The 25,543-nt window shown below is 42.5% G+C and overlaps 2 protein-coding genes across 5 annotated transcripts in view; one reads left to right on the forward strand and one right to left on the reverse strand.

The window, feature by feature from the left end:
* The window catches only part of LOC137439769 (cell cycle control protein 50A-like), a 42,391-nt gene extending 33,297 nt beyond the window's left edge, over nt 1–9,094 (forward strand). Inside the window, exons 6-7 of the mRNA XM_068135853.2 lie at nt 6,383–6,595; nt 7,452–9,094. Of these exons, the coding sequence (XP_067991954.1) occupies nt 6,383–6,595; nt 7,452–7,651 (413 nt within the window). The 3' untranslated portion in view covers nt 7,652–9,094. The remainder of the gene's footprint in view (nt 1–6,382; nt 6,596–7,451) is intronic.
* The window catches only part of CEP43 (centrosomal protein 43), a 36,840-nt gene continuing 20,207 nt past the window's right edge, over nt 8,911–25,543 (reverse strand). Inside the window, exons 6-12 of one of the 4 annotated variants that reach the window (XM_068135855.2) lie at nt 20,201–20,263; nt 18,824–19,059; nt 11,732–11,847; nt 9,906–9,962; nt 9,778–9,811; nt 9,547–9,613; nt 8,911–9,361 (exon numbers count right to left, since the gene is read on the reverse strand). In XM_068135855.2, the coding sequence (XP_067991956.2) occupies nt 9,332–9,361; nt 9,547–9,613; nt 9,778–9,811; nt 9,906–9,962; nt 11,732–11,847; nt 18,824–19,059; nt 20,201–20,263 (603 nt within the window). In that variant the 3' untranslated portion in view covers nt 8,911–9,331. Of the gene's footprint in view, nt 9,362–9,546; nt 9,614–9,777; nt 9,812–9,905; nt 9,966–11,731; nt 11,848–18,823; nt 19,060–20,200; nt 20,264–25,543 lie in introns of all 4 variants that reach the window. The other 3 variants (XM_068135857.2, XM_068135856.2, XM_068135854.2) reach the window with 3 other exon arrangements.

Here is a 25,543-nt window from a genome sequence, read left to right on the forward strand (position 1 = left end):
CTGTAGAACCGACCTTCCCCTTCTTCCCCCATTAAATGTCGTGCCCAGGTCCACCGCATCTCACGTAGACAACTTTCGGACCTCTTGCTAGTTATTCTTAGTCTATGTCAGTTAAGGACTCGTTTCCATTAATTCTGACTCTTCGTTGCACCAGAATGTGATTGTATGGCACCAGTAGTGAGTTTAGGACCTCCCCATACCTCCTCCCATCTTCCCCATGAAACAACAACTACAACAACGGCGTGCGGGGAGTGTGCGTCCTCACACCGGCTTGGTTAGCCGCCATTGACCATGCGCTCCGACGGGGTTACCACGAAGGGGCTCACTGTCAGCTCCTCGTCAAGGGCGGAGCCCGGTAACCCCCCGCACCCAATAAGAAGGGCGGACCGATTCCATCTGGGGCGGAGCTAACGAGCCGAGGGCGTGTCACTCCCCGCCGGATATACGCAGCCTACCGGACGTGACGTGAGATGCGCCCCGAGCTTGAAGAAGAACCAGTCGCGACCTCCGAGCGCTGTGAGACCTCCCGCATCTCTGGACCGGACCGGGTCGATTCTGTCCCTGAGCCAAGAGTGCACCTTGAGCCATCGACTACCCGCCTTCCTTGCCATCAATCCCCGTGTGAGTCAGTCTTGTCCCGTTTATCTGTCGTCTGTCGGGGCTAAGATAAGACCGTGTTTAAGTGCCCACCTTTCTATGCTGTCTCTCTTGTCTTTGTAATCTAACCTTCCGCAATATTATAACCTCCTCCGGAGGTCTTGAGAACCGTACCCCTGGTGTCGTGTCATTTTAACCCAGCCGCTGTGTCCTTTCCATCATTGATTTAGCATAGCGCGACTTAGTCAACGTTCGAGTATAATCGGGTAACTTGTGCGAACACGGCGGCCATTCCGCTCGGCCCAGCATAACATCTTAATAAGTCGTGTCCGTAACAATATATATATATATATATATATGTATATATATATATATATATCTGTGCAGCGTCTGTCCTGTGTTGTGTTGCCTTGTCACTGAACTACTTTCTCAAACTTTTGTGAAATCGTACCAAACTTGTGGTATGCACATATCTCTCCCGTCGGTATGTCCTAAGGGTATTTCTTTTGAAAATTTTTCCAATTTTTATTTATTAATTTTTTTGGGGGAAATTTTTTTTTTTCAACTTCAATTGTTTATAAAATGTGATATCACGTATATTACAAATACATTTGTGCAAAATAATTGTTTGAATTATGATTGGTTTAAACCATGACAAAACGGCAACTCGGGTACAGTCATTTATCTATACTAGGGCATGCCCGTACGTGGGTGCAATGCCCGTACGTGGGTACGTGGGTGCGAGTACGGTGACAATCCCCCCCCTCTATTTACATGAAATGGTTTGGTCCATGAAATGGTTTGGTCCATTCGCAACGCCAAAGCGAACGGCGAACGGCTTGCGAGTACGGTGACAATCCCCCCCCTCTATTTACATGAAATGGTTTGGTCCATTCGCAACGACCACAGAACCCCCCCCTCTATTTTCATGAAATGGTTTGGTCCATTCGCAACGCCAAAGCGAACGGCGAACGGCTAAATCGCCATAGCTCGGTAACTACTTGTCCGATTAATTTCAAACCTTGAAAAGGCACATCCCCGGGTCCCCAGCAATATACCTGGCAAGTTTCAAGTATATCAGACCGGTAGTTGTCGAGAAACAGCGGTCGCATACAAACATACAAACATACATACAAACACACACACAGAGATTAGTGGAATTATAGATAGATATCTACACATCTGGGCAGTCTGTGTGTTGTCACTTAACGACTCCCTCAAACTTTTGTTTCCGTAGTTGTGAAGTGTTTTTAATAACGTTGTGGTGGTTTTGAATCACGTGGTGGTGAGGTATTTTGAATTATGTGGTTGTGAGGTGTTTTTAAATGATGTGGTGGTGAGTTGTTTTTAAATCACATGGTGGTGAGGTGTTTTGATTTACGTGGTGGTGAGGTATTTATAATTACGTGGTGGTGAGGTGTTTTTAATTATGTGGTGGTGAGGTGTTTTGAATTAGTTGGTGCTGAGGTGTTTTGAATTACGTGGTGGTGAGGTGTTTTGAATTACTTGGTGGTGAGGTGTTTTTAAATGACGTGTTTTATGGCTGTGAGGTGTTTTTAATTTTGTGGTGGTGAGGTGTTTTTATTACGTGTTTTATGGCTGTGAGGTGTTTTTATTACGTGTTTTATGGCTGTGAGGTGTTTTTAATTATGTGGTGGTGAGGTGTTTTGAATTAGTTGGTGATGAGGTGTTTTGAATTATGTGGTGGTGAGGTGTTTTTAATTTCTTGGCTGAGATGTTTTTTTTACGTGTTTTATGGTTGTGAGGTGTTTTTAATTTAGTGGTGGTGAGGTGTTTTTATTACGTGTTTTATGGCTGTGAGGTGTTTTTATTACGTGTTTTATGGCTGTGAGGTGTTTTTAATTTCGTGGTGGTGAGGTGTTTTTATTCCGTGTTTTATGGCTGAGGTGTTTTTAATTTTGTGGTTGTGAGGTGTTTTTACGTGTTTTATGGCTGTGAGGTGTTTTTATTAGGTGTTTTATGGCTGAGGTGTTTTTAATTTTGTGGTGGTGAGGTGTTTTGAATTAGTTGGTGATTAGGTGTTTTGAATTACGTGGTGGTGAGGTGTTTTTAATTTCTTGGCTGTGAGGTGTTTTTTTTACGTTTTATGGCTGAGGTGTTTTTAATTTAGTGGTGGTGAGGTGTTTTTATTAAGTGTTTTATGGCTGTGAGGTGTTTTATTACGTGTTTTAATGCTGTGAGGTGTTTTTAATTTCGTAGTGGTGAGGTGTTTTTATTACGTGTTTTATGGCTGTGAGGTGTTTTTAATTTTGTGGTGGTGTGTTTTTATTGCGTGTTTTATGGCTGTGAGGTGTTTTTATTACGTGTTTTATGGCAGTGAGGTGTTTTTAATTTTGTGGTGGTGAGGCGTTTTTATTACGTGTTTCATGGCTGTGAGGTGTTTTAAATTACTTGGTGGTGAGGTGTTTTGAATTACTTGGTGGTGAGGTGTTTTGAATTACGAGGTGGTGAGGTGTAATCGTCCCAAACTTCCAGTCTGCACCTACCCCTCACCGATGTGTGTGCTGAGGGGTTCTTTCTTGAAAAAAAAACATTCAACCAAAATCTTCAACCTAAATTGCCGAGAAAATTGTAATATCACAAACACAACAAATACATTTGTGCAAAGTAATTGTTTGTATTATGATTGGTGTAAATCATGACAACACAGCAACTCAGGTGCAGTCATTATCCTCAGCTAAAATAAGCCCGTTCCTCAGTAACGACGCTTGGTGAGGCGAGCGCAGAAAGCCGAGCCAAGCTAGTATATACAGACTTGGCATTTAATATGGAATATTTTTTTTTTCTTGACTTGGGTTTACTTTCTTCACTCAGTATATCAATCTGGTGAGTTTCTTTTACACTTTGGTGATTTATTTGTTAAAAGAACCATGCCACTGATTGTCTGTCGCAGCAAGAAGTCAACAACCGGATTATATCACAGGTGGCGTGGCAAAATGTACGGACAGGTGTATTTGATGATTGGCTTCACAGTCGGGTATACAAGGGTTGTTGCGTTCTGTATTTGTGGAAAACAACTGCTGCACGTCTCCAAACGTTATTGCCGTTTCCTCTGGAGATGGTCCGTCAACTCGACAATGCTGTTTGTCATGGAGTGGTGGCTTTACGAAATTACGGCATGAAACAGCGTGCTATTGCTCGGCAGTATGGCATCACTCAAGGTCAGGTGTCAAAGATCCTGAAACGAAATGCTCAGAGGGGTGTCCCTACTCCAATACCGAGGCCAGGACGTCCCCGCAGAACCACAAGGAGGGATGATCACCAGCTGCACCGGTTAGTCCGCATTGGCCGTACCAAGTCAGCTAATCGGCTTAGGGCTGAGTGGCAGCAACTGACAAATGTGCCTGTATCCAGAAGGCTAGTCAACCAACGACTGGTTCAAGCAGGCTATCGTGCCAGGCATCCCCTGAGAAAGCCACGCCTGACCGGACAACACCGCCAGCGCTGATTGCAGTGGGCCAGAGAGCACCGTCAATGGCAGCCAGGACACTGGAATCACGTGATCTTCAGTGACGAGTCTAGATTTCTGGTCTGTCGTCAAGATGGCCGCGTCCGAGTGCGCAGACAAGTGCATGAAGCCTACAACAAAGACTGTATAGTGCCAAGAGTCCAAGCTGGAGGTGGTGGGGTGATCGTTTGGGCTGCTTTTCATGCAGGGGGCAAAACTGACCTGGTTGTTCTGAATGGAAACCTTCACCAGTTCAAGTACAGGGCCATTCTGGAAGAAACATTGCTTCCATTTGCTCGTGCAGCCTTTCGAGGAAACTTTGTCTTCCAAGATGACAATGCACGGCCTCATCGTGCTCGCATGATCCAACACTTTCTTGCTGACCGTGGTGTAGAGCATATGGAGTGGCCTGCCATGTCCCTGGATATGGATCCGATAGAGAACTTGTGGGCAGAATGAACACGTGAAATCGACCACTTGGACCAGCAACCGACCTCTGTGCGTGAATTGCAGCAGGCTATTGTCACTGCATGGCAAGCGATTCCTGTCCAAACCTTGGCAAATCTCGTGAACAGCATGCCTCAACGTGTACGTGCTCTCCGGAATGCTCGTGGGGGTTACATGAAGTACTGAACTGTAATTTTACTGTCCGTAATCCCAGTCGTAATTTAACTTTTGTTTTTGTTGAAAAGAAATTTGGCTAATGTGAAAAATAAAGAGATACTTCTGGAAAACGTACAGATGTTTAACACAGTACTGTCCATGAATTGAGTTCGATATCAGTTTACATCACTTTCAGGGATCAATTTATTTGTTTCGAAATGTCAAATGTGGTTTTTGTTTCTTTTAAAGGTCACATTAACAAAATCTAGAATAATTTCAACATAATTCCAATGAACTTTTGGTTCTAAGACATCTTGAAAAGTAAGTTCACCCCCACAAAAAAAATATTCCATATTAAATGCCAAGTCTGTACATATATATATATATACCATATAAAACACAATGCCAGTTTGTGTGATATACAGATGTCTGTTCCCCTTCATAAGGGTAGGTTATAAAGGCCAATCTTTTAATACGAATGCGTGTTCACTACGGTCTATTTTGAGTATAAAACAAACTCGAAAAGTTTTCCATAACAGTAATTATGCCTCTTCTTTTGGAATTGTAGACTGTGGCTTGTAAACTGAGCCTCAATGGTGGTGTGCAGAAGCGTTTTAAAAAAAACAAACAATAAATACAAGATGCAGGGAGGTGAAATTCGCTGCACGTGATGTGCAATGCTCGCAGAGTAAAATGGGTGTGCATTTACATCCATATGATGTCTAATAAATAAGGAAGATACAAGCACACCTGACATTAGGCCGAGGCTTTAGACTTTGTCATACTCACCAAGATGCACCGTTGAATAAATGCTGCCAACCCGTCATATTTGACAGGCTTTTTACTAGTATGTATATATTGGTATAAGTATATATATCATGATGATGCAAAGATGAACTGATTAGATTTTGGCATCAAAGGTCACAGGTCATGTCAGGTAAAAATGTGATACTGGAGGGCCTGTGTTATGATTTAGGTCTTATACGTTGTAGGTTGTGGTTAATTGTTAGATTTTTCTTAATTTGTCTCTTCTACTTTTAATTTCTCTCTTTATCTGTCCACGGATAAGTGAATTCTTACAAATACATATTTTTGTGAGGCTCAATTGGCTGCGCTTGAATGTGTTTGGGGGTAGAGGAGTAGCAGCTGAAACACAAATCCTATCCAGGTTTCTCCTGATTACTCCATTTTTGCTTATTATGGTTCCTTCTGATGACTCCAATAGAATAGGATAGGTACACCGTATCCCTGCGCATCGTAAGAGCGTGACCAAGGGTTGGCGTCAGGAAGGGCATCCGGCCATAAAACCATTGCCTCAAACAGGGAACCATGATTGTCATGGGGCCCGGAAGGCTAACCCCCGCTCTAGCGGGGAAAATGGCCTTAAAACGATCATTCATTCATTCATTCTTCTGATGACTCCAATGCAGTATTTGGTCTTTTATTTGATTATTGCTTAACTTCGGATTGCACGGTCAGTCGTCTTATATGCTTGTTTTACATGAAATTAACCTTTAGAAGAGCATGTGACTCAATTTTATTATGCCTAGTCAGGAAATGCGATGCAATGACTATATACTTTAAAGTCTTTCCAAAGCAACGGGACATAGAATGGTCTCGCATTTTAACAATTTGTGGACAGCAGCAAGGGTGAGCAGAACGATTGGACTTTCAGGTCGAATGAAGTTTCTTTGTGCTTGATCTATTTGGCAGGGACGCAAAAGCCACTTTACTGGAGCAAGCCAGTGTACGAGCTGGACCCAACGGACCAGACAAACAACGGATTTATCAACGAGGACTTCATTGTGTGGATGCGCACTGCTGCACTTCCCACCTTCCGCAAGCTCTACCGACGTGTCAACATCTCTGAGCCCAATTTTGTCAATGGTCTGCCGGCTGGCAATTACGTTTTGCATATAGATTACAGTATCCTTTCTGAAAGCTCTGCACATGGCTGATGCTTATGCTGTGCCAATGGTTTCTCTGCGTTGGTATAACGTCGGGCCGCAGGGAAGCTCTGTCCTCGTCACTAAAAATGAACCGCTGGGGGGGGGGGGGGGGGTGTGGGTGTGCTGCTGATGCAGTTCCCCCTCTAAGGGCAGGAATTTATGAACGAAGCAACGTGCCTGTGATAACTTGCCTACTCCTCACGATTTTTAACGTCCACCAACTAAGGCTGGCAGATGGCCCTGCCTGCAAGACACCAGAATGACAGTTTATTGCTGGGTCCAGGATTCTAACCCAGGCTAGATAGCTCAGCTCAAAGGTGAATGTGTTTACCTCTAGGCTATCCTGCTAGGTTTTGACCACGTACAAAGCACGGGGTGCAAGACCAGAAAGCAGGTCGTAGAAGACAGACACCAACCTGTCTGCAATGTGAAAGTGCTAGGCCCGTAGACTTGGTCACTATCACGTCCTTTCATGTCAAGCTCGGCATCATGAAACATCTTGAGGGATGCCCATCCAATTTCTTGCCCAATTCTTGTTGCCCATCCAATTTTCCTCATAAATTTACTCGTTGGGTCAAATGAAGCAAAATAACGTTGAAGTTTTACAAATTAAGAGGTTACAATGTGCTAAGCCTTCAGAATGTTGTTAACTTGTTGTTCCAAGTGCGATTTAATTTCACCTTGTACTTGATCATCCAATACTTGTTGAGGTTGTCGGGTTTTTCTCCAGGTGCAACACAGTTAGTCAGGTCATGGGGGTTGAGACTGGGGTTGAGCTCCGTGCTCGTTCCACCCGCACCAGACGGAGGTACCTTTCCTTAACCTGCCTGCAGATTACCCTGTCAAGAGCTTCAATGGGAAGAAACGGATGATCCTCAGCACCACATCATGGATGGGAGGAAAGAACCCTTTCCTGGGAATTGCCTACATCACCGTGGGATCCATCTGCTTTGTCTTGGGCGTCGTACTTTTCATAATCCACCAGAAGTACGGCAAGCGCTCGTCCGAGTTCAACGACTCTGTAAACCAGTAACTGAGGAATAATTACACAATTCCGGCTTCACTAGTTACCACACGACCTTTGATTTTAAAGTCCAGATGTGGGATCCTAACATGTTAACGAAGTATCGACACCAAACTGCAAGCCATGACGCCACCTTTGAAAGTTTGTGAAATACCTTACCTTTGTGGCCTTTGTGCAGTGGCGTGCAAAGCCTTTGGTTTGCTGTGGATGGTTTTGCTTTCAGGTATGTCCTTGCACTGGATTAGACAATACACGTGTACATAATATTAAAATTGTACCTTCGGAGGCTGTTTGATTGCATGCTACAGTCTTTCCTTGAGGAAGCGGTCCCTTAGGTTACATAAACTATCTGGTATTTTGAAAATGGAACGGCATGTTTGGGGACCAACGCACCTACGAAATTATTTCCAGCTTCCTGACCCAACCTGGTGCAGTCTTCTTGTGGTAAAACATTATTTTGTATCCAACATGGCGGATGTAATCCAATATTTAGTTTTACGTTGCTTCGTCATTCCAGCTGTTTCTTTCCTTGTTGGATTGGATATCCCACCCTGCTTAACAGGTTTTTTTGTGGATTGGATGTTATTCCAAAGTAACTAGATTCAAATGCCAGGCCATTCCTTTATCGATCATCCAATGATCTCAAATCCCCCTCTCGTCCAAACCCAAAGCTAATTATGAGGATTAAACTGTACAAAGGCCAATGAAGTGATTTCCCACACTTTGCTTTATTTCACCCACCTTTTTGGAGGGCTGAGGGTTCCCAAAGAAAATCTGCCACTACGATCCGTTCTCAATTTTTATCTCCCCTCGCTTATCCATTACGTTAATTGTACCCCAAGTGAGAACGAGCAATTGTCCATACGTTATTGCATTCCATTAGTAAAGACTCTCATCATCGCTTCATTTGATGAGAGAGCGGAGTGGCGCAACGATCTTTTGACGAAACTTGCACTGAAAGGCCTTCGCCGGTTAAATTGAGTCCTTCAATTCACAACCCTCGTTAGTTAAAAAAGCATCCTTTGGTAAAAGTTGCTTGTTGGGCTTATTTCACATTGGTAAAACGAAGCGGCTTTTCCGATTTGAATTTCGATGTGGTGCGTTGAGGAGCACGTTCGCTCGAAACCTTTTTATTTATGTCTCGGGATGCTACCGCAGCTTGCGGCAGTACAATTGGAACTAATCAGTTTTCTTGAAACTTTTGCAAATTATTCCAATTTATTTGATGTTTGAAGCCAATTTGTCACAACACACTTACTGACATCACACTGTTTCTGTAGAGTTTACTGGATGCGTACATGTGGAACAAGTAATCTGCCGTGGATATGCGGCGAGAGGAAAGAATGTTGCACCTGCTGCATGCCACACCTGCTCTTGTGATAAATCATTTAACATTGTAGCATGCATCGAGGGAAATAAAAGTGGAATAAATGATATATAGTGAAAAGTTAAGTTGTCCATGAAGTTTTTTGTTTTGTTTTTAAACTGGAAAAGGTTTTATGAATAAAAATAATTTAGACCAAAAACACCTTCATTTTAGATAGAAATACATTTAAAGTCCTAGTTACAGTAGCATCAGAAAAAGAAAACCCTATTCCCTTATTTCTTATTCACAAACACCTCTCCCACGCGGGTTCCTTATACAATAGGCAGTGTCAGGAAGACCAATTGATGTCCAGGAGTGACGGCTCAGATGGGATGCTCCAGGCTCACGTCGAGCTGCAAACACGCATCAATGATAACACCCTTCATATCTGCTTAAGTTAATGTCTCCAATATCCTTAAGCATCTTCCCATGTGCTAGTAAAATATTCGACCAAACCAGACTGATTTTGGTGTGGGGGGAGGGGAGGGGCCAGGTCGGGAGGTGGCAATACTTGCAAACCCCCATGCCCGTGTCTCACCAAGTCACTCCCTGACAGCTCGTCTACTTCAAGCTCCTCCGTGATGCTCTTAACCGATAGATGACTGCTGAATGATTTTGGAGAGATGATGGGAGCACAACGATTAACATTGGGTTGAATTATCTTGACTACGATTACAGATTCAGAAAAACTGCCTTTTGTCATCGCACAAAAACCTTAGAAAAGGCACTACTAACATACAAAATATTTCATGACATGATGGAAACCTACCTCAGAAAATCATCATCGTAGTCATCTTCCTTTCCTGAAAAGTAAAAACCGGTTTAAGGATTTGAAAATGAGCAAGGTGGGACGTTGGGGGTGGGAGGAGAGAGTATACTTTAAATTACAAGACTAACCATGTTCTCGCCGAATATCCTTGTTTGCAGGCTGCATTTTGTTCCAAGATTTGTCCTCTGCTGGCAAACAACACAATAACCCAAGCTATTGTTTCCATCATTTGCTCAAAATTGTTAGCTGTGTGCAATGTCACCGTCATCCATATGCAAAACGTGGCTGTGGGTTAACATCGCTTATCGCAGGCGCATGCGTGTCGCCAATGCAGTGTGCATTGCAACCCTGTAGGTTGAAGCATGAATTGGTGCTCGCGATAGCTTGCCTACTCGTTATGAAGGACACCATGGGATCTATTACATCTATAAAATAGAAAGTTCCTAGAACGCCTTACCCCGCACAGTCTTGAAAAAAAGGACATGAGAAGGCTCCTTTCAACTCTTGCTTTGCGTTTCTGAGCATATACAGTACTAGCCTTTCTTCGTGAACTTTGAATAACGGGCCGATGGGTCAAACAGAACAGTCTATAGCGAACGAAGCTCTGATGAGATGTGCTTTTCATCACCGTCGACGTTTATCCATGCATTTTCACAATCACAAACCTTCTGCCAACTCTTCTCAGAGAAACTGATGAATTTCAAACAATCTTTGAGAAAGATGCAATAAACTGACTTTTTTTTGGGACAAAGTTAGATCAGTTGTTGCATCGGTGGGTGCCGCCATTCTGTCTGAATCTCGATATTCCGCCGTCCTGAGAGAGCAAGCGGTAAATTTTACCAAAGTACTGCTACACTGGAGGTTTGTGGAAGTACAAATGAGGCAATTTGTGTTCTACAAAATATACACTAATTCATTTGAAGTAAAGTTTTAAAAGCTGGAGAAAACAAAACAAAACATTGAATCGGAAGTTTACCGCCGTTGATGCACTATCTTTTACACCACCTCAATTAACACACTAAATTGGTTCTTAGTGCCCTTCATGATGTCCCTAAAAACAGTTTCCGGTTTGGAATGATTTTTTTTTTGACAGACAGACAAACAATTGTTGCTTTACCCCACTGTGCGAATGGAGCCGGGATGAGATGCCGTCTAATTTGGCCAAATTCAGAGCCAAAGTATTGCTAAACTACAGGTGTCATGTTCACAGTGTTCAAAATATGAAATTAAATTGAAGTTCATTGACCATAGACTGCCAGCCAAGACACACAGGTATAGTAAACCAATTGCTTTCCACCGTTTTGGGTACGTGTGCGGGGTAATCAAATAACAGACCAAGTACAGCATTGGAGCCATCGGTAGGAACCCGGAGAGGTAAAGATTGAGTCGTCAGGAGGACTAATGGTGGCAGATGTGACACCCATGTTCAAGTCCATCTGAAGGACGGCATACACATTGATGCATTGCCCTGCCTGCGAAACGCCAGGTTGGCAGTTTATAATTGGGTCAAGATTCAAACCTAAGATAGACGACTTGAAGGTGAGTGTGCAAGCCTCAGCTGTCCTGCCAGCCCGCTGTGTGCAATAAAAACCTTCCAAACAAGTGGAAATCCACAACAGACTTTAAAAAGTGTACGTCACATCTGTGCAGGGCTTCCGCATCCGTGCACGATTTTAATTAAAAAGTTATAGATTCTGCTGACAGCCAATTTGAGGGTCTTCCAATTCTCTTGCAACTCTGCCTTTCTCAATATGTCTTACTGGCTGCAGTTGTAATGCCCCCCCTTACTTTGCTGTAATGGGGCAAACGACATCACATGATCTCCTAACTTACATCTTCACCTCAGGACACTGCCAAATCCAAAGCACCTCTGCAGAGATAAACCCAGACGAGTCTCTAATGGGAATTATGGAATCAGTGGGTTCGGGTTAAGAAAGCACGATAAATACCATACCTGCTATGGGTTTTGCATTGGAGGTAGCCGTGCCCTGTGCTAGTGGGGTCTCTCCTTGCAGCGATTTGTGAAGTTGATGATCCCGGCTACTTTCCCAATTAGCCAGCACGGATATTCTGTGCAAAGGGAGCGGAGGTGATTACCCAAGTTTTCAATGACGTCTATCAACAACTGTAAAAGCCACAAAAAGCACTAAAAGCAGCAAGTCGTTTCAAATCGACCAAAACAGGTGTGCTCACAAACACATACACAAACCTATAATCCTGCTTCATTACACTTTTCAAGCAGTGCAACTTCATTAAAACCCTGTCCAGTCCACAACCGTTTTGGGCAGCCAATCCGACCTCCCAGCCGAGAGTTCAACTGAACGCCCATAACCACCAAGAAAGGCCAGGGAGTAGAAAATAAATCCCCAACTGTTAAACGACGATTAAAAAAAAAATTGTTTTGCATCCAAGGCGAGGGCTCATGGAAGAGCAAGCAAATTGAACGGATCAGGATACAAAAGTAGAGAGAGGAAGAGGTGAAGCACCAACTGCAGGGTTGAAGAACAAAATAGAGGAGATTTGGACAAAATGGGTGTACACTGGTGCCATTTTCAGGAAAGGTGAATGTAGGAAGCATTTTTGAGGAAAAGCTAGCAAACAACTTTTTCTGAACTGCTTTTTGATGCTCATCCTCAGCCTGGAATCCACTGGCCTTTTAACCACTGGCGCACTTGTGATGAGCTCTTTGAAAGGAAAAGAGCAAGGTCACTTTTGTTGGCTGGTAGGGCATCGACGTTAGTCCAATTATTAGGCACTAGACCATGCGCATCTTTGATAATCCTGATTGGACGAGACGTTTTCGATCGTTTATCCCTGATATAAGCTTTTATTGAGGTTTCTCGGTACTGATCAAATGCGACTTCAATCCTGTTGAAGTGTTTCCTGCATTGCTGATGTGTTCAAGAAATGCATCTGCAAGTTGACCAAAGTTTGTTACTTCAACAGATTGTCCAAGTGCCACTACTGCAGCTTGGCCATCTACGACAAGGCAGGATGATCCGTCAAACGTCACTCTCGGTGGACAGTCTACACCTTTGGTCATCGCATCGCTTTCTGCCCTTTCCTTAGTCTGCCATTGGTCTTGGCAAGACTAATCAGCACCTTCAACAGCTGAAGCTGTAAAACCTTGTCCAGATCCACCTTCCTACCAGTTTGGTAGGCAGTGATGAGGTGCTGAAGTATATTCCTGTCTGCTTTCAGGGTCAATTCCTTTCCCTTAGAATCTTTCTGAACTTCATAAAGGGATGAGAAAGTAAATGCCTTGACTTGGATAGTGAATCCCTTACTTTTAGAATAAGATTAATGAGCCTATCCTCCATGGATGCATCGAGCTGTGCTTGCGCAAGCTTCTCAGCATTGAGGAGTGAAACCTGAATATTCAAAGTGGCCAAATCTTTAGTTGCAACCATCTATACTATGTGATCTAAAATATGTTCGTCAACCCACATTATAAACAATTCAGGTGTGGATCTGATGACCTTTGACCTACTGACCTAGTTTTGTAACCTAAAAGGTCAATATGAGCCTGGTAAACAAAAGATGAATTTTTAGCATCAAAACACAGTTCAGAAAAAGTTGTTTACCAGCTTTTCCTCAAAAAATGCTTCATACAGCTTCACTAGTCACATTTTTGGAATTTGGCACTAGTCTAGTGTGGGGAGGAATGAGGGGTCGGGGAAGACGCACGGGGCTGCTACCCAAATATGAATTTTCTCGCAATGCAATATCATGTCCTTTTCCTTTCCACTTTTATCAGAAAAGGTCAATATTCCGCTTTTCAATTCGCATGCAAAGTAGTGCAGAAGTAAAACCCAAAACTTCATGCCAAACCTTACCAGAGCACATATTGCACTCAAATGTGACCTCCCCTTCCCCAACAACTAGAAAGAACAATCGGAGATTGCAGACCCTCGCCAGGACGTGTCTTAAGTGGTTTTTAAGGCTTTTGTGTTAAACCAAATATGGCGGCCGAACCACGTGACTGATGACGTCATTTTTCTTCTCCACCAAATTATCCCTAGATGACACTCAATAAATTTCATCTTGATCGGATGAAGTTTTGTACTAATCGAATTATGACGACATAATAGAGGCACCTATGACATCATCATTAACATATATTATTCCCCATGGAGAGTTCTTTACAATAGGTTATGTCTCAATTTTTTCTATGCAGTGCTTTCGGAGATATAGAAGTGCAAAGTTTTTTGGTTTTTCGAAGATGGCGCCCATACCACGTGACCTATGACGTCATAATTATCATTATACATTAACAAAATTATACAGGTGAAGTTGCACCTATGGTGAAAATTCCCTGTCAATCGGACCAACGGTTGCAGAGAAAATCATATTTATTCTGTGCGGACAAACAAATAAAACAGACGTCATGCAGAGCACGATACTTGCAAAATCCACCTCCCCCACCCCCCGAAAAAAAGGTTGCAATTGATTCAGCAAATTGTCCATTTCATCAAGATCAAAATTGACGATCTTGATCAAAGCTCGGGTCAATAGGATGAAAAGTGACGATTTTTAGATGAAAATTGATGATTTTAGAAGTTTGACCTTTGACCTCAAAAATAGTTGGTTTCCCTATTTAGTGACTCAATATACAAATGCTCTTCAATTGTGACCTCAAAAATATTTGGTGGTTGAATTCAGTGACCAGATATTGCAAATCCTGTTCAAATTTCAAGTCAATCGGATGAACATTGAGGATTTTAGACATCTGGCCTATGTTGACCTCAAAAATAGTTTGCGGTTGAATTCAGTGACCAGATATGCAAATCCTCTTAAAATTTCAAGTCAGTGGAATGAAAATTGAGGATTTTAGAAATTTGGCCTTTGTTGACCTCAAAAATACTTGGTGGTTGAATTCAGTGACCAGATATGCAAATCCTGTTCACATTTCAAGTCAATTGGATGAAAATTGAGGATTTTATAAATCTGGCCTATGTTGACCTTTTTGCCTAAGTTGACCTCAAAAATAGTTGGGGGTTGAATTCAGTGACCAGATATGCAAATCCTCTTAAAATGTCAAGTCAATCGGTTGGAAATTGAGGCTTTTAGAAATTTGGCCTATGTTGACCTCAACAATAGTTGGGGATTGAATTCAGTGATCTGATATGCAAATCGTCTTAAAATTTCAAGTCAATCGGATGAAAATTGAGGATTTTAGAAATTTGACAAAGTTGGTGACCTTTGGCCTATGTTGACCTATTGATGCCAAAAACAATAGGTTTCTTGCTCATGACCAAGTCTACCATTTGTTGAAGTTTTGTGAAGATAGGTTGAAAATTGTGACCTGTAGGTGACAGACAGACAGACAGACAAATGAAATGAATGAATGAATGAAATGAAACAAAAGACAAATGCAAAATCGGTCACAGACTGAGGACTTGCCGGAATGTACTTTTTTAAAAATCGGTCATTTTGGATCAAAATGGCGGGAAATCTATACATGTATATATGCTAAGCAATGGAAGGTGGCTTAGCGGTTAGCCTGGTGGCCTGGTGTTGGCTTAGCGGTTAGGGTGCCGGCTTGGGATCCTAGGATCCTGGGTTCGAATCCCGGCCGATCGCTGAATTAACGCCAGGGGGGTTGACTCAGCCTGTCATCCTTCCGAGGTCGGCAAATTGAGTACCAGCTTGCTGGGATGAATGATCCCCGTGTGTACCCCGGTTTAGAATAGGTACACCATATCCCTGCGCATCGTAAGAGCGTGACCAAGGGTTCGCGTCAGGAAGGGCATCTGGCCATAAAAAAAACTGCCTCAAACAGGGATCCATGATTGTCATGGGGCCTGCAAGGCCAACCCCCGCTCTAGCGGGGAAAATGGCCTTAAAACGATCATCTATCTATAATTCCAGTAATCTCTGTGTGTATGTATGTATGTATGTATGTATGTATGTATGTATGTCTGTATGTATGTCTGTGACCGCTGTTTCTCGACAACCACGGGTCCGATATACTTTAAACTTGCCAGGTATATTGCTGGGGACCCGAGGATGTGCCTTTTCAAGGTTTCATATTAATCGGACAAGTAGTTACCGAGCTATGTCCAAAAAACAATTCGACCAATCAGAGAGCAGCGAGCTATCACGTGTGCCGAACGTGGCGAACAGACTCTGCCTCGGACGGCACATTTGAGAGCGTATTCATTTATTTCACGTTGGCAAACTATGTTGCCGCTATGTTGGCGTTAAACTATGTTTTAAAACTAATTAAAACTAATTTGCGATTCTTTCGCTTTCCTGCGCGTTTGTGCACGCTATGGCGATTTCTTTACCAAACTCCGCAAGCCGTTCGCTTTGGACCAAACCATTTCATGTAAATAGAGGGGGGGGGGGGGGATTGTCACCGTACTCGCAAGCCGTTCGCTTTGGACCAAACCATTTCATGTAAATAGAGGGGGGGGGGATTGTCACCGTACTCGCAAGCCGTTCGCTTTGGACCAAACCATTTCATGTAAATAGAGGGGGGGGATATAATTTTAGATATATATATAGTACGGGCATGCCCTAGTCTATCTATAATTCCAGTAATCTCTGTGTGTGTGTGTGTTTGTCTGTGTGTCTGTGACCGCTGTTTCTCGACAACCACGGGTCCGATATACTTTAAACTTGCCAGGTATATTGCTGGGGACCCGAGGATGTGCCTTTTCAAGGTTTCATATTAATCGGAGAAGTAGTTACCGAGCTATGGCGATTTCTTTACCAAACTCCGCAAGCCGTTCGCTTTGGACCAAACCATTTCATGTAAATAGAGGGGGGGGATTGTCACCGTACTCGCAAGCCGTTCGCTTTGGACCAAACCATTTCATGTAAATAGAGGGGGGGGATTGTCACCGTACTCGCAAGCCGTTCGCTTTGGCTTTGCGAATGGACCAAACCATTTCATGTAAATAGATGGGGGGGATTGCCACCGTACTCGCAAGCCGTTCGCTTTGGCTTTGCGAATGGACCAAACCATTTCATGTAAATAGAGGGGGGGGATATAATTTTAGATATATATATATAGTACGGGCATGCCCTAGTTCATTCAATGGAAGGTAACTGAGTAAGTGTATGCATATCTCTTGTCCTTGAAGAGTTAGTGTTTTGAAATATATTTTCAATGAAAACTTGGCCCCCTGACCTCTGACCCCCAAAAATAATTAAAACTAAACTTTGTTGACCATTTTATGCCACATGTTATATTTCGGGAATTGAATAATGAACATTTTGGTGTTGGTTAGAAGGGAATCGGATAATGTTTGACAGTTATTAGTAAAAAAGCAGTTTTTGACCTTTCAAGGTCACTCAAGGTCAAAGGTCATGGTGCCAAACTTCCTATATGTCAGTAACAGTAAGTGTATGCATATCTCTTGTACTTTTAGAGTTATAGTGGTTTGAAATATATTTTAAATGAAAACTCGACTCCCCTGATTTCACGTTTTGGGTGACCTTGAGCTTGACCTTGGGCCTAGAGAGTTATAAATTGGGCTTTCCGGCAAGTAACAAACCAACCAACCAACATACTTGTCGGAATCTATTCCAGCAAGTAACAAACAGACAGAATAGCGCAGAAGACCAACCAATACACTTGAAAAATCTTCGATTTTCGCAGGTAACAAATGGACACAAACGGACTCAAATGCAATACCCTCTCCTCAGGATACCTCTCCATAGAAGAAGATGGGTTAACAGGAACCAGATCTGGCCGCAGATGTCTGTCCAATATGTATACAGGTGGTTCAAAATCAACAGTTAAAAGGATTTTGAGCCGATAGGTGTTACGGCCTTGGCAAGATCAATGGAGACAGTGATCTGTTAGCTTATACACCGCCCAAATAGCTATGTGGAATTCTCTCATGTAGAGATTAAACTCACGTCGTTTGAACTTTGGCTGAGGTCATTATTTACTTTTAATGATGTTTATATACGAATCAAAAAGAAGATAATTGGTTTTGGGTCGTTCTTTCCGCATATTTCGTGGGATTGTGAGTTGGAGAGACAAACGTGATGGTGGGGAGGGGGTTGGCATTCTCTCAAGCAAGGAATCAACCCATGTCCTTACAAAAGGTATTTGTCCGAGGTCACCGAGTCAGATCGGTGCAGCCGTGCAGCGATCGGTGCAGCCGTTTGTGCGGCACCTGGGAAAATAACGTTATGCGGGAGTCCAAACCTGAAAATGCTGGAGGCCAAAGCTGAAATTGGAAAAACAATATACCCTATTTTACTCCAGGAGATCCCAGGATTACCCACCCAAAATATCGTTGCGAACGATTCAGCCGTTTTTGCGGTACCTTCGAATTGATGGACAGACGGACGGACAGACAAACGGACGGACATTTGGTGAATTATAGTAAGATTATCTAACGCATTACATTAGATCCCTTCAGCCGTTCTTAAATTATCAAGGTAACGGAAACCTATCACGGACGCATCGATGGAAGCATGGACAGACAGCTGGATGGACAACCCGAAAAACATAATGCCTCTGGTTCTTCGTTGGCGAAGGCATAACAAAAATGTAGAAGGTTAATCTGTTAGATGGCAGAATTAATTAATTTCACCAAATGGATATAAAAATGGTATTCTAATATTTAAATAGTCTTAAACCATAGTACTGTTAAAGACTATGATCGCGCAATGTGTTGCTGGATGGGGTGGGGGATACATGGTTGCTTAAGAGTTTGGAAATTACTTTCTCTTCCACTAAAATCATGAAAAAGTCAGGTTTGACTCCCATTTCCATTTATTTATTCCATTGTGATACGATTCTTTCATGCACCACATGTCTGAAGCCTACAACGAGGTTAACTTTTGGAAGCCACTCGAGATCCCTGCCACACAGTGTCCACTTCCTGGAAGCTTTTGGGCCATGGGCCAAATGTTATATAAATAACATTATATAATGTTATTTATATAACCAAAACCTATAATGCTATAATGCATTATAGCATTATAGGTTATATAACCTATAATGTTAGAACGTTATATAAATAAATAAATCCCAAAATCAAATCAAGGAAAAAATAAAAATGAAGGATGTGCGTAAAACCTGCTTGAGGCTCCAATTTTATCTGGAATGTCATCGAAGAAGGAATCCTCAAGTTCCTCCCCTTTGTCGTCCAATTCATCCAAGCGGCTGCACTGGAGGGACTGCAGCTGCCTTTGCGGCAGGTTCAGAATGTCAGCCGAATCTCCGAGAGCCTTTTGAGAAGGCTTGGAGTCACTGATCAGCGATAGGGAGTCAAGGCTATGACTTCGGTTTTCACTCGGGCTGCTGTCTGCAGGCTGTGACAGAGTGGGCGAATTAACAAGTCATTTTCCAAGGGACCACCGCCCTCCCCCCCCCCCCGCACCCTCAACACCCCTTCCATCTTTAGATAAAATTACCTTTTTAAAAAAGCCTTCATTCTAACAGCAGGTTATCATCACATCGCAGAAGCACGATGTGGAGCAATGAGATGTTACGAGTTAAGAACGAACTCTGAATGAGCTGCAGGAGCCAAAACAAAGAGGTTAGTTAACAAAGGTTGATGACAGTGCAAATATTAAGGATGAAGAACAAGTGCCCATGGAAGAAGATGGGTTAACAGGAACCAGATCTGGCCGCAGATGTTGTCTGTCCAATATGTATACAGGTGGTTCAAATTTAAAGTGGACTTTTCTTTAAAACCAAAGCCTGCACATGACCTTTCAAGGTGATCACATGACCGATTGTAGAAATAGACAGGCTTGATGTTTTCTGTTTCCTTTGACGAGATCGTTCACTACAATTCGCTGTGCCGCAGTCTTTGTTATCTCAGACTTGGCACAGTGTTTATTTTCAGCACTTGCATTAAATGCACGTTAATGCAGGTGTCTTTGCGATAGAGTTCGTCCCTATTGTGTTGGTAAGAAACAACAATATACTGGGTATAATGGATACCAATGAAACGTTAAAAGAAAAATCCCCTCAAAAACTATTCGAAGGGAATTGTCTACATTTATTACTTTGCCTTTTGGAAACACTTGTCCGAGTAAAACACAAACCACCATTGTTAAAAGAGCCTTTGCCGTAATAAAATGAATCAAGGCAACAATACGACCATAACAAAGGCCCCGGCAAAGCGAATAAAGGTTTCCATGGGAGAGTTGGCATTGAGCTACGGGAGTCAGGATGCAAAAAAAAACCCAATTTAAATAACCCAGAATCATTCCCTACACCTGCTCCCTGGATCGGCTTCCCGTACGTAGCAGGAAGGACTGAGTTGAACAGGCAGCTGGGTGCAGCGTGCAAAGGCAAATTTAAAAAAAAAGCGACGCAATGATGCAAGTACGGTAGTTAATACCCACAGCACCGCGGTTGTTCGATATCCTTTAAAACCCGAAGATATGCACAAATGTGTCTCGGTAAATCACATACAATTTAAAGTGCACGATTGGGGGTCACCTTGCTTCGCGTGGAGTCGGCGTTCATCTTGCAAGAAGTAACTTGATCGTTTTCTAAAACGTTCTGCAAAAGAAAGGGATAAATTGTGTCGTAATCTCTAAAATCAGGGTTGTATTGTAATTGGCTGTCCCGAGCTAAGGCCAGACCGTTTTTCTTACAATGGCCGGAACTGGCGAGATGCCGAATAGCAAAACAGTTGCTCATGGATTAATTAAATAATAAAAAACAAAGACATCATCACAAAGTTGTCTTTGTTGGCAGAATGTAGCGAATAACGTTTAACAAGTCCATTTCTCAAATAATTTACAGTACTTGCACAAAGTCCAAATGAAGATGTCAATTTGCTAGCCAACGGTCATTCCCAAATGAAGCAATAAGAAGTCCGATTTAAAAGGCAGGCCAAATTACAGAACGAAATTGCAGTGGTGAGTTGTAAAAGTGCATAAAGGCATCGTAAGCAGAGATTTAGCTCATGGCTGCAGTCTGTGATTAGGCTTCATTAAGTCAACGGCATGAAGCACGTGCGCGGAATGGAAAACCCTGGATCAGGACGAAAGGAAAGGTAAAAGGTATTTAATAAGAATAAAATACAAACTCGGATAAACATGCAGTACAAATTCAACATCACGTGACGACCCCTCTATTTATTACCGTAAAACCGCAATAACAGGGTTATCAAACACCTGCCAGGGTTGTCGCGTGAAGGAGTGCCTGTAGTTGAGTCACCGAATAATGTACAGTACAGTACCTGGTTTATGGTGCCCCTTCTAATGTCGCTTCGCAAATACATCGCCACGTTATTAATACCACTTCTCAGTATTCGTGGTCTCAACTCACACTTACGTAATTTTAAAAGCCATACCTTTTATTCTGGAGCATTTTCAGAAGTTACAAGACTGATGTAAAAGCCAGAATACATTGCTAAAGTACCAAATTGGGAGATCACAAAATCATCGCACATAAAGAAATGTATTGTACTTGACTGTGGATTGGTTAAGAGGCATTGTAAAAGTGTTACCTCAGAAATTGAAATTAGACGTTATTCATCGAATGGATGTTGGCATCAATGGTTGCCGGGTTATTAAGTTTGCCTCTGGTGGTTAAATATGCTCACATTCATTGAAGGAGGAAGAAGATGACGTACTGCCACCTTCGACTGCTTCCGTAAAAGGTTTATTTTAATTTTAATATGTCTGGTACTTCTTTTTTATGCATTTATATCTACTTGTACTTGAATATAACTGTCATAATCAAACAAGGGCAATATCATAGGTAAAAAGAAAAATACAATGCTTGAAGTGGCAATGTGAGGAATGTATTCACCCCTTATTCCATTAATTATTATGAGGAAAAACTGCTTTCATTTTCTTCGTTTCGATATTCGTTGCACTTTTCACGATCACATCACTGACATGAACCGGGGTCTGACAATACATCATATTTTACCTCTTCAAAGGAGAAATATCCCCAGTTGACAGGTGGCTGGCAGAATGGCCTGACGTATGCACACTTGCCTCTCAGCTGCCTCGCCTGGGTCTGAATCTCGGTCCAGCTATAAACTGTAAGCCGGCGTAGCCTAGGTTCTAATTCTGACCCAGCTATAAACTGTCATCCCAGTGCACCACAGGGTGATCCATAGTGTGCGTGCCATCCGTCCCTCCAATAGTCATGAAACTGGGAGTCCCATCTGCCAGCATTAGTTGGTGGACGTTAAAGATCTCACGGTGTCCTTCGTGAAGAGTAGGCGAGCTATCGCCGGAACCATTGCAAGATCCCAAATTGCCACCCTAACTACTTAGTCGAACGTCAGGCCAGGCCAGCCGGTTCATGAAAGACTTGTCATGAACTTCCTTCAGCCAACCCCACAAGAACGTGGGAATAATTGTGGCTGTTAACGAAAGAAGAAGAAGATAAAGACAGTTGACAGGTATAGCTTCGTATTTATCACATCAAAGGCTTGTGCCACTATTGATGCAAGAAAACGAACAAAATTGGAGATTTGAAATAAAGTATATCAATCTAAACTAAAGTGGCAACTTGCTTGGTGCTTCCAAAACACAGCTCTTGATCTTGGGATCCCACTTCAAAATCCAGTACTCCATACACTATGCAGTATATTGTGACAATTTGCCTATCCTCGACAAATGTCCTGGTAGTTCATGTAAAGGGTGTACCAATATCATTACATCCTGCTTCTGATATACACACAAACTGTTCATCGAGCTTGAGAAGATGGCAGAGCAATTAAATTTTAAAAAAATCTAAATACTCGGGTTTTATTTAAATCAAAAGAGGTCAGTAATAGTAGTGGAATCAGCAGTCAGTATAAAAACAAGAATTATATGGTAATTGGTAAATGTCAAATCAATACTCGTAGCGGTATCTTCTCATGATATCAACTGCTTTCATGAAGCTTCTAATCTAAATTTTTCACATGTGATGACTAGCGAGCAGGTAGAATGCTTCATCAAAATGCCTCTAGCTGCTTATGGTTCAAGAGTTAATAACACAATCTTGCTGAGCTCAAGCATCACTGGATTTTAAAAAAAATCTTTAAAATATTTATGATACAGCAAAGGTGATCTACTAAATACATCACTGGACTTTTAATGATCAAGCAGGAGAGGTCAGATGGATACCTCCACACTTCTCCTTCTCCTTCAGTCTCCATTAGCTCATCCTCCCTAATAAAAGCTAACGGCCTGTTACTCAAGGAAAACTGGAACAGCACTCCTTAGAGCGCATACCTCCATAAGACTGAACAGTTTACGTTTTGAATCTGACTGAAAGGCCGGATCTGCATCCGGACCTGAACCAAACTCTAATCAGATTGTTCTTGTCACCTACACAACTCATCCACCAAGTTTCGTCCAAATTCATCCACAACTTTTGAGATACTGTCGGACCCCGCTATTTGCAGTTCCGCTATTCGCAGGTGATAAAATGCGACCTGTTTCTCTATTCGCGGAAAAATGTCCTGCAAATTCGCGGTTTTTTTTCCTATTCACGACCATGTTCCTTGAATTCGCGGTTTCTCAGGGGTGCAAAATATATTTTTTCACGAGCCGTTAGCTTCACATACGGTATTTATAAAACCTTCGCGGATTATCGTCGACATTTGTGGGATTTGCCTCGCCATTCGCAGATTTTGCCTCACCATTCGCAGATTTTGGCTCACCATTCGCAGATTTTGGCTCACCATTCGCAGATTTTGGCTCACCATTCGCAGATTTTGGCTCACCATTCGCAGATTTTGGCTCACCATTCGCAGATTTTGGCTCACCATGGCAGATTTTGGCTCACCATTCGCGGATTTTGCCTCTCTATTCATGGTTGGTCCCCTCTATTCGCGGTTTTTCATGACTCGGGAATCTTTCCCCCCTTTTCCATTGAAACAATGCCCCGCTATTTGCGGGTTTTGCTATTTGCAGATTGTCCAGGAACCTATCCCCCGCAAATAGTGGGGTCCGAGGGTATCTTGCTCTCAGACAGACAAACAAACAGGGGTGAACAGATAACCTCCGTTCACCTTAGGTGGTGGAGGTAACAATAGGCAAAGTAGTGTAAATATGCCAAACAGGTGTAGCCAAGTGCTTACAGACAGGTAAGCCAAAATAATAAATAATAAAAACCTGATAAATGCAACTGCAACCAAACTGTCAAACATTAAGTGTCAGGTTTTTTATGTGAACTTTTATACACAGAGATTTAGGGTCATAGAAGAGTTGTAGGAGGGAAGGGTTTCGGAGCATGCATGACATTGTGAAGACTGGAAAGGAAAAGCATGATAAAGTGACATCAGAAGAGGAGAAAGTCAGCAGGAGACACTGGATTTCACAAAATGATGATGAGCTGACACTGGATGAAAAAGTGGAATTGTACAGATGCTCGAACATGGCGTCATGGATGGGAGAAAAATGGCGAAGGATGGAGGTGAGCCGTCACTCTCGATTAGGGAAGGAAAACAGAGATGATTGGACGGTGAGCACAATTGGCTGAACGGGGATAGAATGGGACAGATCGTTGAAAGAAGTTGATGGTGCAATACTAGAATGAAGTCGGAAAGAAAAACAGAGAAGTCACATAGACCACCTGCCAGCGATGGGAGAGGAGCATTCTCTGAACCCAGGAATAGTCTTTCGACATGGATCAGGGCCTTGGTCTCTATAACATCAGAGTGCTGTTGTGCAGAAGAACAACTAAAGGGGGTTTTCACCAAAAACCTATCTACATTTTTTACGAACTGATTTACTCTTCTTTTCTTTTCTTTTTAGTATACAAGATCGAGGCTCATGTAAGAGCTAACATTAATGACAAAACAAACAAACGGACACATAAGACAAAATAAAGGGAGCGGGAGACAAGATGGGGAGAGGGGGAAGCACACAAGTACAACATGTGAGAGCAGGGATATCGGGAGATCTGTGGGAGGGAGAGGGCTTGGGGGGTGGGAGAGGTATAAAACACATGGACCCTGCTAGGACTTCCAGGAAAGAAGTCGGAATTTCAAAAAAGGGGATCTGAGGTGAATTAACAGGGGTAGAAAAGATCAAGGTTTTGGATGGGGGAAGACAAGAGATGGTGGTGAACAGCTGTTTTAAAGACCTGGAGGGAGGAGTGGGATTGAATAGAGTGAGTGAGTTTGTTCCAGAGGCGGGAGAAAAGAGGAATGAAAGAGTGAAGGTGAATAGTGAGTGAATACTTGTACCAAGTTTGATTTAAATCTCTTCAGCAATTCTCAAGTATCACATTTTTAACAGATATGACCTCTGACCTTTGATGCCAAAATCTGATCAATTCATCTTTTCATCATAATATATACTTGTACCAAGTTTGGTAAAAATTTGATCAATGGTTCACAAGTTAGCGCAGTAATAGAATTTTTAACTAACGGGACCTCTGACCTTTCACCTCTTGACTCCATAATGCAATCCAATTTTCTTTACATCATGATACATACTTGTACCAAGTTTGAGTTTCCTTCAGCTGTTCGTAAGTTAGCACAGCAACAAAAACCTATTACAGACTCTTGACCTTTGACCTTTTGATGCCAAAATCTAATCAGTTCAGCTTTGCATCATAATATATACTTATACCAACTTTGGTCAAAATCCCATCACCGATTCACAAGTTATCATGGTAACAGGCTTTCTACCAAACATGACCTCAGACCTTTGACTTTGTGACCCCAAAATCCAATTAGTTCATCTTTACCTCATTATACCATTATATCTCTGTTCATAAACTGCACCAAGTTTGACTTAGACCACTTCAGCCGTTATCAAGTTATCACAGGAATGAAAACCTATCACGGACGGACGGGCAACCAAAAAACAGAAGTTG

This window comes from Myxine glutinosa, chromosome 14 (genome assembly GCF_964187855.1).
Source record: "Myxine glutinosa chromosome 14, kmMyxGlut1.1, whole genome shotgun sequence".
In the NCBI taxonomy this organism is placed as follows: Eukaryota; Metazoa; Chordata; class Myxini; order Myxiniformes; family Myxinidae; genus Myxine; species Myxine glutinosa.